Below are 12919 nucleotides of genomic sequence, written 5' to 3'. Positions count from 1 at the left end.
GCGTAAAACTTATTTAAAAAAAATATATATATTTATTTATTTATATATATATATATATATATATATATATATATATATATATATATATATATATATATATATATATATATATATATATATATATATATATTAAAATGAGTTTTATGCACCCTGTACGTACCTTACGCACCCTTTACGTTTCATACGCATCGTGATACAGCATCAGTTCGTACTCATCGTTCTCTTCATCTATGTTATTTTTTCGTTACTATCTATATTTGAAACCTAAACAAAAATTTATCAATTTTTAAGTATGTTTTTAATCTTTAGAACGTGAATTAGTGATAGTTCAAATAAAAAAATTATCAAATTTGTTAAGAAAATTTTAAGCGACCGAACATGATGTAATACGCTGGGAGAGAATATTTTTAGAATTAAAAATAAATTTACATATAAAAATAAAATCAATATACATTTACCTACAAAAATTTACGTGAAAATTTTTTTTGTCAATTTTAATTATTAACCCTTCGTCATTTTTTATTGTTTATGAGTGAAAGAGCTTCTATTCATGTTCTAGATAAAATTGCAAATAAAACATACAACTAATCTCTTTTTTAATATCGTATCAATGATAATGGGTCCACTTTGCATGCAAATTTAGAAAGTTTGCTTTTTGTATAAAAATTCATTTAATATGAGAGATGAGTTTTGCTCTCGTACGTTCATCCTTATCGTCAACCATAATATCGCACGCTTAACTGATGCTCTTATCCTACCCTAACAATTTCTTTTGTTCATTTGTGCATTTCAGTCTGTCAACCACGCTATTGTCAATGATCTATCATCTTTCTTGCACTTAGGGATATAGTTGGCAAATTTTATCTAAACCCAAAAAAAAAGGTTAAAATGGAATTTCACACAATATTTTGTTCATATCATCTTAATACAATTCAAAACTATATCAACTTATTATAATATAATTTATTTGAACAAATTAAGTAAATGTTAAATAACTAATATCAATCATCTAAAGTATTTACATATTATATATAATTGTAACTTAATATAGTTATAATTATTTTAAATATTCTTGATTATTATTATTATTATTATTATTATTTTGTAAGAATGAAATTTGGTTACTTGTTTTTAGGCTATTTATAAACAAGATGAAGTTTTATGTTTTGTGTTCTATTCATAATAGATTAGAGTAATCAAAAGGAAAGTTAAATTACTAAAAAATACTTAAGAGAGTGAAAATTATTAATAATTTTAAGTTAATTTAGATTGTGTTAGATTAACCTAAACATAATTCAAGTTATATTAGAGTTAAAATTTTTTTATGCAATTCTAATTAGAGTCAGGTTAGGTTTGAGGTTTTTTTTTTTTAATTTTAAATTAATACAATATAAATATGACTTAATGATAAGAATTATAAAGTTTACCTATGGATGTAATCGTACTGAACTGAGCTCAATTTGATTATCATGAGGGAAAGCTCGATCTTAGACTCATTAAGTTAGTAAGATTTTTATTTGAGTTTAAACTAAAAAATAATTGACTTAACCTATACTAATATTTTTTTAGACTCCTTAATTTCAGACTATAATATTTAAATTACATAACTTATATATTTATTAATATATTTTATATTTAAAGTTTAAAAGATTAATATTATAAAATTTAAAATTTAATTAATATTAATTTAAACTAAACTTGAATTCAAAATAAATTAAATCATAAGTAACAAATCCGAATTGAGTTTGGATAGGAACCCTATTGAACTCTGCCCAAAGAAAACATTTTAGTAAAAGAGAATACAACCCTCACCAGAAGGAGACGAAATAGAAGTGGCCAGTGAGCCCCACTCGCCCTCATCAATCAAAACATCAACCCTGCGCGTGGGCTTCAATTTCACGCGAGATAACCAAACACAGTATCGCGAGAAAACAGCCACCACCCAAACTCAAAAAGAAACTGAATCTCGGGAAATTGTAAAAAACAGAAAGCGACAGGTGAGGGACCCACTGGACTTATATGACGAATATTCACTAGATTTGAATTAGTCGTTTGGAATCCGCTTTGCTACTACCTGGACATTTCCTATCTGGCTATCACCTCACCCAACGATAAGCCGATTTCCCAAGTGATAAGCACATGAACATATCAAATGAAAAGCCCATTGACTTATCTATCGCACTTAGGTCAGTAGAAAAAGAAAGAAGTCTGTACAAACGCATCGAAGATAGCGAGACTAATAAGTCAGTTGAAGTCTCTCTCTCTATGTCCTTCTTTCTCTCCCTTGTTTATCTTCTTCTACGCAGCCTTTGAAACCCTAAAGGGCTCAAAATTGGTTCAATTTCGAGAGGCTTTTGGAGTTTGGAGGCTCTTAGATTCAGGCGGCCTGCTCGAGATTTGAAGGAATTTTGATTTTGAATAGGATTGAATTTGAATTGAATCTGTTTGTTTGTTTGTGTGTTGGTGTGGTGCGTTTTGAAGTGAGAGATGAGCTCGTTGAGCAGAGAATTGGTGTTTCTGATACTTCAGTTTCTCGAAGAAGAGAAATTCAAGGAATCTGTTCACAAGTAAGCTATTTTTTTGCTTCGTTATTCTGTTTGTTCGTCTTCATTTTCACACATGGAGTTGTTTTGGAGCAGGAAATGTTTTGATTTTGAAGCGGTGGTTGTGTGATTGTGTTAGATTTAGGTGTTTGGGGACTTTTTTTGTTGGAATTATGGAATTTTCTTGGGTTTAAGTTTAAATTTTTGAATTTGGGGGAGGGGTAGGTTTGTTTTGGTTAAGGATTTTGGAGTTTTGCCTTTGTTAGAGTGGTTTAAGTGTTGAATTGTGTGTTTGATTGTTGATTGATATTTTGTTTTGTTAATAGAAAGTGGTTTGTGTTGGTGTTTTTGTTAATGGGAAGTTTTACGGTAAGACAGAAAATTTAATCGCATTAATTGCATTGAAGTTTGTGCAAATTTTTGTCTTTTATGATTTTTTATATCACTACACGTCCCATCATGTGTAGACACAAGAGAATCCGCTGATAAGCTTAATTCTTGTGTTTGTCTATAAATTATGCCACAGGCTCAGGGGAACCTCCTTAGTCAAACAAAATTTTACAAGTTGGCCAAATTTGCTTATTGTTGGGTTTGGTTGAGTGGAGAATGTTTTTTCTTTGCCAAAGATTAGATTTTAGTTGTTTTGGATTGGTTGATAATTAGTTAATTGGGATTCCATATTTAATAAAGGATGTTACTTTTAATGTTCGGGTAGGCTTGAGAAAGAATCAGGGTTTTATTTCAACATGAAGTACTTTGACGAGAAAGTTCAAGCAGGAGAATGGGATGAAGTTGAGAAATACTTGTCAGGATTTACCAAAGTTGATGATAATCGCTATTCTATGAAGATATTCTTTGAAATTAGGAAGCAGAAGTATCTTGAAGCACTTGATAGGTATAAATAATTTGCATTTATCGGTGAATTTTTTAAATAGTTTTGTCTTTAATTTTTAGGGTATAATTATTGTTGCCTCAAATTCATTTAACAGGCAAGATAAGGCAAAGGCAGTTGAAATATTAGTGACTGATTTGAAAGTATTCTCAACATTTAATGAGGAACTGTATAAAGAAATTACACAGCTTTTAACTCTCAGCAATTTCAGGTAATATTTTGCTTCCCAATTTCCTGTTAAATAATGAACTATATTGATAATTTGAATCTGTTCATGATCAAATTGCTTGAGTAAACGCAATATTCATTCTCCAAAGTTTGGAAAAAAAAAAAAAAGGAATCTTCACTCATCAGATTACAAGTTAAGAGTTTGGCTGGGTTGTTGAGTGCTTACTTCTATTGAAGACCATCCTCCATCTAACTCAAGATTTTATTTCTTTACCTTTAGGGGGCGTTTGGTTTGGGTAATGTTTGATTACTAAAATAGAAAGATTACTTTAAAGATAGATTACTTAGAAGATTACTGAGTATAAATGATTACTATGTTTGATAAAATTTGATAGGTATAAATAATTATTGTGTTTAGTTAAAGGTAATAAAAGATTACTAGTAAATTATTTTACTTAAATGCCCTTGAATATAATTATTTTTAAATATTTTTTATATTATTTATCATATTAATTAAAAATAAATTTATTTTTATCTCAAAAAATTAATAAATAATAATATAATTATAATAAACTCAAAATTACCTCAGTAATCTTTAAATACCTAAGGTGAAGGTGGTAATCAGATTACCATATATATTACCTGCCACGTTAGCATTGGTAATATAAGATTACTGTAATTTTTTATTACTGACAAACCAAACAAGGAAATAAAAGATAGATTACCAAGGTAATCACAAAATTCCCCAACCAAACGCACCCTTAATATTGTTTCTTGTACCCATCAGAGCATCGTTTCTTTATGATTTCGTGTGGATTTAAGTTTTGAGAAAGTAGTGCATTGTTGCTTTTTTGACTTGTATTACTTGAGTTTGGGACACTTTGGTGTTCAAATTATGTTTCATATGTTATCCTTCTCCTAATTCGATACAGGGAAAATGAGCAACTGTCCAAATATGGTGACACCAAAACAGCTCGTAGCATAATGTTGATAGAGCTCAAAAAACTGATTGAAGCAAACCCACTTTTCCGTGATAAGCTTACTTTTCCTTCCCTGAAGTCATCAAGATTGCGGACTCTAATTAATCAGAGGTAAAGTGATACAGTACATTATAATATACTAATTATGCTTTTTTTTTTTCTGATTTCTAACTGGTTTTTCCATAAACAAATTACTTTGCTTTTTTACAGTAATTCATTATGCTTGAAGCCTGCTTATGAACTTTTCCTTTTTATTGTTCTGTTTGTTTCCTAAAAAGTGGAGCTGTGTTTCCCTTTTTTTGCTGTATATTACTTTGAATAAGTTGGAGCCAAATTCTTGGTATATAATGCATGAGTTGTTTTGCTGCAGTTTGAACTGGCAGCACCAGCTATGCAAGAACCCAAGGCCAAACCCTGACATTAAGACACTATTTACTGACCACACATGTACACCTCCAAATGGTCCTCTGGCACCTACACCTGTCAATCTTCCTGTTGCAGCAGTTGCAAAGCCAGCTTCTTATACATCACTTGGAGCGCACAATGTATGATAATACTCCACCTTATTATTATTTAAGTAAATATTAGCCATATTTAGGTCAAATGTTAAAAACATTGGCTAATGCATATTGTCTTGGGTTTAGCCTTTTCCACCCACTGCAGGCCCAGCCAATTCCAGTGCTCTAGCTGGTTGGATGGCCAATCCTTCTGCTCCTTCCTCTGTTCAAGCTTCTGTTGTTACTGCATCATCTATCCCTCTTGCGCAAAATCAAGGTTAGAATTTTAATTGGGTTGGATTTTTGAGAAAATATATCGATTAACATTTGTTTAACAAGTTATAAATTATTATTATATTTATCAAATTTTGGAGATAAAAGAGATCGGAGAAGTAAGGTCAATGGACTTATATGTTAAGTTAATATATAGCGTATATCCTTAGAGTTGTGTTTGTGCTTACATGCTATGCCATTTCGTCCGTTAGTTTCAGTCTTAAAACATCCTAGAACACCTCCAACAAATCCAGGAATGGTTGATTATCCTGAACATGAGCAATTCATGAAACGTCTACGGCCTACTCCATCCATTGAGGAGGTAGCTTATAATTCTTTTGTTTCATATATGCTATTTTGGTTGCTTTGTCATTTCTTTGGTCAAACTTTTCATTGTATTCAGTTTTCAAATACTGGTTTGTCCTCTGCTTCAATTTTTAGGTTACATATCCAACATCTCGACAGCAAACTTGGTCACTTGATGACCTTCCAAGGACAGTGGCGGTGACCTTGCATCAAGGATCAACTGTAACTAGCATGGATTTTCATCCTACTCACCAAACACTGCTTCTTGGTATGGAAGTTATTATTTTTGTAAATATCGTTTCCAGACTCTTTTTGTGGGAAAGTTCTTATAAAAGATACTAATATATTTTTTCCCATTTGCTGGCTTACATTGTCTTTTGAGCAGTTGGTTCCAATAATGGCGAGATTACACTCTGGGAACTTGCAATGCGGGATAGGCTGGTTTCAAAGCCATTCAAGATCTGGGATATGGCATCATTACCATATCAGGTTTTATATAACTTATTTGTGATAGATATATGTATGCAAGTGCTACTATATGCGATTGTTTTGGTAACTCCGTTGGAATTTAATTTCCTGTATTTGGTTACTTGAGAATTTTAGCTGCTAATTATGTTGGACTCTTATAATTGACATTTTATTACAGGCTTCCATTGTCAAAGACGCACAAATTTCTGTCAGCCGTGTTGCATGGAGTCCAGATGGAAATTTTGTGGGTATGTGCCATCTGATGAGAATTACACATTTTGAGATGCCTAGTTTGTATCTTACTGGTTTTCTTGCTGCAGGTGCTGCATTTACCAAACATTTAATTCAGTTGTATACTTATGCTGGGTCGAATGAACTACGCCAGCATTTACAGGTTAGTCTATACTTTGTCGTTTGTCCAGCAAGGTGGAAATTGTTAGTGTAACTGACTTGTCTCCTTTTGTTTTCACAGATTGATGCCCATGTTGGTGGTGTGAATGACTTGGCTTTTGCTCATCCAAACAAACAACTTTGTGTGGTTACCTGTGGAGATGACAAGATAATCAAGGTTTGCAATATAATGTATCACCAAGACAGTTGTGGTTAGGCAGTTATTTCTATGTCTATCTAATGAAAGAAGTCTTAACAGGTGTGGGATTTATCGGGACGTAAACTATTCAACTTTGAAGGTCACGAGGCACCTGTATATTCCATCTGTCCTCATCATAAAGAAAACATTCAGGTATGCCAGGCAATGGAAAAGGTTATTGGTTTTTTCTTCATGTGCTTTGTGATATTTATCAAATGTAAGACATGTATATCTGTTTAATTTAAGTTAAAGCCTGTGACTTTGGTTGTTACTAGTGTCTTATTCTCTAATGGAGACACATCTATCATAAGCTTTTATTTTATTTAATGGAATTTTCTTTTGAATATTTGATTGTCAGTGTCACTGTTCTCTCTTTCTCTTTCACGTTCGATTTATATATATCTAATACAGCATTATTATTTTGTCAATAAAATAGTTATGCCTGCATTTGTTAACTGCATGGATGTGCAGATGTGTATGACCGGTTACTGCTATTAAGAATTGGGATTATTTACTGGGTCTCTTTCAAATACTTTTAAAGACATGCTTCATTGGCTTAAGTTTTCAATTTTAAATCTGCAGTTCATATTTTCAACAGCTCTTGATGGGAAAATAAAGGCCTGGCTGTATGACAATATGGGCTCCAGAGTCGATTATGATGCTCCTGGCCACTGGTGTACAACTATGCTTTACAGTGCTGATGGAAGTAGGTAAGATGTATAAAGTTGAAAATTTTTCATAGAAATTTGGGAGTTGTGAAACTGATTTTTAATCATTTTCTCCAAGACTTATTATATTCTATATTCATATTTATTTTCATATAGTTCTTTTTAAAATAATGATGTTCATGTCTTCATATTATCTTTATTTCAGATTGTTTTCTTGTGGGACTAGTAAAGAAGGAGACTCATTCCTTGTTGAGTGGAATGAAAGTGAAGGAACAATAAAGAGGACATATGTTGGGTTTAGAAAGAAATCTACCGGTGTAGTACAGTTTGATACTACACAAAATCACTTTTTGGCTGTTGGTGAAGATAGCCAGATAAAGTTTTGGGATATGGACAATGTCAATGTTCTTGCTAGCGCAGACGCAGAGGGTGGACTCCCAGTGAGTTAATACTGTTGATATTCTGGCTCCTCTTTGAAAAGATTTCAACTTCTAGTTTTGGCACTTACATCATCACATTCATTTTTATCAGAGTCTTCCAAGATTAAGGTTCAGTAAGGATGGAAATCTGCTAGCTGTTACTACTGCAGACAATGGATTCAAGATACTCACTAATGCTCTAGGTCATAGATCTTTAAGAGCAGTTGAAAACCCACCTTTTGAAGCACTGAGAGGGCCTATTGAATCTGCTGTTAAGGTTAGAACAAATTTTTTGACTTGTTTGGTTTAATAATCACATCCTGACATCTGTTGTGTTCTGAATACTGTCTGTTGGCTAGGTTTCTGCCAATTCTGCTGTTTCAAGTGTTAGTCCTGTCAATTGTAAAGTTGAAAGGAGCTCTCCTGTCAGACCTTCTCCCATCATTGTATGTTAGCTCTATACTTACTTTTAATTTGATTTTCTTACTCCTTTCAGAAAATTGTTTGTTTGTTGCATGATTTGAGCACCAACTCTACTGGTTCATTTCCTGCTGTGTATCTAATGTACTTTAAATAGGCATTACTAGTTCTGGAATATTGATTACTCTGCAAGGGTACTGATATCAAGTCATTTTTTTTTCACTTTATACTAATTTTTGAATTTCTATCACGGTGTACCCCTGTTTGTTTATTCAGGGAGCATGCTCTATAGGTGCATTTCCTATTATACCAGGAACATGTTACTTTCTACCTAGTGAATGAATTTTCCCTTGTGCTTTGTTGTGTTTTCTAGCTTCAAATTTATTTTCTGCTAATTTTAGCTTCGGCAAACTGGTCAATTCATTTCTGTAATTATTTTCACTTTAGAATGGAGTTGATCCTGCAAGTAGAAGCATGGAAAAACCAAGGAGTGTAGATGATGTAATTGATAAAGCCAAACCTTGGCAGTTGGCTGAAATTGTGGATAGTGGCCAGTGCCGTTTAGTTACCCTGCCAGAGAGCACAGAATCATCCTGCAAGGTGTTAATTTCATCTGGCTTTTTATTTTTTCATATTGCAAAAATGTTTGTCTTTTGGTCCTTAAGTGGTTACATTTGTACCCAGGCTGTTAGGCTTCTATATACAAATTCTGGTGGTGGCATTTTGGCACTTGGCTCAAATGGTGTCCAGAAGCTATGGAAGTGGCCCCGTACTGAACAGAATCCAAGTGGAAAGGTAATGTATTGTCTTTCATCTGGTCCCTGCTCTAAAGAAAATTATTAGAAAACTTTAATTATTAGTATATGTATAACTGGATTTTCTATGGTTAAAAGATTTCTCAAGTCAGTTTGTGTTTAAAGGCCACTGCCAGTGTTGTCCCACAGCATTGGCTACCAAGCAGTGGTCTTCTTATGACTAATGATGTCACAGTTGTCAACCTTGAAGAAGCAGTCCCATGCATAGCATTATCTAAGAATGACTCTTATGTAATGTCAGCTACTGGTGGGAAGGTTTCATTGTTCAACATGATGACATTTAAGGTATGCTTGCGCTTGTATGTTCTATTAATTTTAGTTTGTCTTGGCAATTTAGCTCTTAATGACTTGTTTGCTTCGCAGGTAATGACAACTTTCATGTTACCCCCCCCTGCTTCAACCTTCCTAGCATTCCACCCCCAGGATAATAACATCATAGCCATTGGGATGGATGATTCAACTATCCACATATATAATGTTCGAGTGGATGAGGTGAAATCAAAATTGAAGGGCCACCAGAAGCGTATAACTGGTTTAGCCTTCTCCACCAATCTTAATATTTTGGTTTCATCAGGTGCTGATGCTCAAGTAAGTGCAACCAGATTTTCTTTGGTCATATAGTAATAACCCCAGTGGAGCAAGTCATCATCTGCTTGAGAGCTTGTTTATCACATGTTCTGTTTATTTGCTTCATAAACCACCAATAGTATGAAGATGTTTTCCATATGTTGGTTTATTGTCAAAATTCTTTCTCCTTTTCATATCAACAATCCAATTCTGTTCAAGTATGTTAGAAAGGACATATTTCAAATGTTTTTTTCCCTAAACTATGGATCACAAGTATGATTATTTGTAATGAATTCTTTGATTATGATAGTCATTGGTGTATTGTGAAGATTTTGCCAGGGAACATACATCTAGGTGCTTAAACTAATGCTTGCTTGCTTTGCAAATTTTTGTTTCCTGTACAGCCTTTAATGTTGAGTCTAAATGCAAACTATTTTCTACAGCTCTGTGTATGGAGCATTGATACATGGGAGAAGAGGAAATCAATTGCAATCCAAATTCCATCTGGAAAGGCACCCAATGGTGACACGCGAGTACATTTCCATACTGATCAGATCCGCATACTTGTAGTTCATGAGACACAACTAGCAATATATGATGCCTCCAAGATGGAAAGAATCCGGCAGGTATGTAGTTGACTTGAATATCAAACCATATATTGCTACCTACAAATTGACGATATTCATATGCATTTCTTCATTGCAGTGGGTACCACAGGACATGTTATCTGCACCCATATCTTGTGCAACATACTCATGTCATAGCCAGTTAGTTTTCGCTACCTTTTGTGATGGTAACATTGGTGTGTTCGATGCTGACACCCTCAGGCTGAGATGCCAAATTGCTCTGTCGGCATATACATCCACATCAGTCTTGAGTGGGTAAGTTGAGGCACCATTGCTTAATCATGCAACTTCCTAGATTACATTAACAACATTACTTGAATTAACATTTTGTAACTGGTTTGCTAACTTACAGAAGCCAAGCTGTGTACCCGGTTGTAGTTGCTGCACATCCAATCGAACCCAACCAATTTGCAGTCGGATTGACAGATGGATCGGTTAAAGTATTGGAGCCTGTGGAATCAGAGGGGAAGTGGGGAGTGTCTCCGCCTCTTGATAATGGGATACTGAATGTTAGGACAACATCGTCATCAACCACAAGCAACCACACACCGGATCAATTGCAAAGATAAAATGAAGAATTTGTATCTAAATGTGTGTAGATTATTAGATTTAAGTAGTCGGCCCATATGAATCAAATCAAAGGTACGGTAGTACATTAATTTGTTAGATATGCACATTCTTGTATACTTGGTTGTCCTAGTTTACATTCTATTTGTTTTTTTGTTATTTTTAATTTCTGAGTGTTCTTAGAAGTGTTTCCTGTGAATTATTTTGTTTATATTCTAATAAACATAATTTTTAGTAGTTATGATTCCTTTGGAGGTCTTGAGGAAGACAAGATCATGGAGATGTTGTATTGTATATTAATGTTGAAACTGTGTTATAGTTATTTTATTTGCAATGGGATCCTTAATTTATTTAATAAATGTTGTTATACTTGAAGAGATAAACGGTATTTATGCACAAAAAACTCATATGGGTTTAAGGCTGTTTTAAAATCCGGATCAGATTTTATCTGCTAGTCTGATCAGGAACCAGTGTCTGGTATAAAGTAGTTATAGTTAAAACTAGTATGAGTTATTAGATTAGATTGCTCGAGATTGGATCAGGTAAATATGATTATATTGTCATGTTGATGTTATATCATTAAAATTTGTTTTAAATATTAATTATGTTATTTTGGCATCATGTTAATATCATCAATTTGTTCAATTGGGTTAACATTTAATTTTTTCAAACTTTATGCATAGAACAAGTAAATTTGAGTGGAATTGATTCAAATCCATTTGTTAGATTATTTTGAATGAGTTCAAAATAAACTTATTTAAATCTAGATTAAGTTTAAGTTTGAGCCTAAAAATTATATTTTCAAATTTGAGTTAAAACTTTGAAATATTCAACTCTTCAAGTCTATAAGTTTGAAAAAGTTCGATTTGTATTGACTAAAAAGACGTTTTACTAATATGTATAAAAAATATGTCATTTTGATTTTTTTTCACTTGATAATAATACAGAGCCAAGTTTGATCTAGTATTATAGTTGAACTGAAGCTTGACTCCCTAAACCGAATCAAACTCTCTTCAAATTCATCCCTTGTGAGAAGTAAATACCTTAAAGGTTGAAGGATTATTTCCTACACAAGTTTTAGTGCATTTTCAAAGTTGTACCTACGAAATTTGAAAAACTCAAAGTCCTACTTATGAGTCAACTACTATTAAAATTTTTTGTTAGAGATAAGAATAAAATCGTTATTTTACTAATAATATTAAAATATATAAATGATTGTCCATTCAAAGTTTTAAAAACTAACAACTTCAAAAATGACATTTTTTTCTTCAAAACCAATATTTTTTTCTTCAAAACCTAGAGTTTATTTTTCAAACATTCTCCAGTCGCTGACAATGACACTTTAACCCACTATCTCCAATCACCAGATCTTCACTCTCTAACGCTAGAAGATGTGTCAATTTGTCTGAATCAATGAAGACAAGTCTTTGTCAATTCTTCTAAAATCAACGAAGACGCACTTCTAGAAGGTCTCGAGAGATAAGGTGGTCGCACATGCGAGATTTGAAAAACTCAAAGTCCTACCTATGAGCCAACTACTATTAAAATTTTTTGTTAGAGATAAGAATAAAATCGTTATTTTACTAATAATATTAAAAAATATAAAATTTATTTATTATTCCCTCAAAGTTTTAAAAACTAATAACTTCATCATTTCCTAAATTTTTTAACTTAATGACATTTTTTTCTTTAAAATCTAGGGTTTTTTTTTCAAACATTCTTTGGTCACTGACAATGACGCTTTAACCCACTATCTCCAGCCACCAGATTTTCACTATCTGGCATAAGAAGATGTGTCAATTCGTCTAAATCAATGAAGGCGAGTCTTCGTCCATTCTTTTGGAATCAACAAAGACGCACTTTCTAAAAGCTCTAGAGAGATGAAGGTGGTTGAAGATTTATGGATTGAAGGTCATCTCAAGAAACCTTAGGTTTTAGAAGAAAATTATTATTTTTGAAAATTAGAAAGACATGAGTGAAGTTATCAGTTTTTAAAATTTCAAGAGCAAAATAAGATAAATTTTATATATTTTTAATATTATTAATAAAATAATAATTTTATTTTTATTTTTTTAATAAAAATTAATCTATAAATAAGGTTTTAAGTTTTTTAAATATCGT

General features: G+C 32.5%; 1 protein-coding gene across 6 annotated transcripts; it reads left to right on the top strand.

The window, feature by feature from the left end:
* The first annotated feature begins 2217 nt into the window (after positions 1-2217).
* On the top strand, positions 2218-11035 carry LOC123208865 (topless-related protein 3-like). Of its 6 annotated transcripts, none has more exons than XM_044626473.1 (24): positions 2218-2567; positions 3259-3438; positions 3533-3646; positions 4536-4694; positions 4954-5128; positions 5228-5357; positions 5572-5675; positions 5795-5927; positions 6045-6148; positions 6306-6375; positions 6448-6521; positions 6600-6695; positions 6777-6869; positions 7299-7426; positions 7590-7824; positions 7916-8080; positions 8163-8249; positions 8671-8823; positions 8908-9018; positions 9117-9323; positions 9402-9626; positions 10049-10231; positions 10311-10486; positions 10584-11035. In XM_044626473.1, exons 1-24 carry the CDS (start codon positions 2488-2490, stop codon positions 10798-10800), a joined length of 3399 nt encoding a protein of 1132 aa, XP_044482408.1. In that variant the 5' UTR covers positions 2218-2487; the 3' UTR covers positions 10801-11035. The 6 variants fall into 6 exon arrangements, with proteins under 6 accessions (XP_044482408.1, XP_044482407.1, XP_044482406.1 ...); XM_044626472.1 differs by having other exon boundaries at positions 5566-5675; XM_044626475.1 differs by having other exon boundaries at positions 2219-2567; positions 5566-5675; positions 9144-9323.
* Positions 11036-12919: the final 1884 nt, after the last annotated feature.

Source organism: Mangifera indica, chromosome 2 (genome assembly GCF_011075055.1).
Source record: "Mangifera indica cultivar Alphonso chromosome 2, CATAS_Mindica_2.1, whole genome shotgun sequence".
Classification (NCBI taxonomy): Eukaryota; Viridiplantae; Streptophyta; class Magnoliopsida; order Sapindales; family Anacardiaceae; genus Mangifera; species Mangifera indica.
Note: the sequence above shows the minus strand (reverse complement) of the source record. Positions and strands in the feature narration are given on the sequence as shown.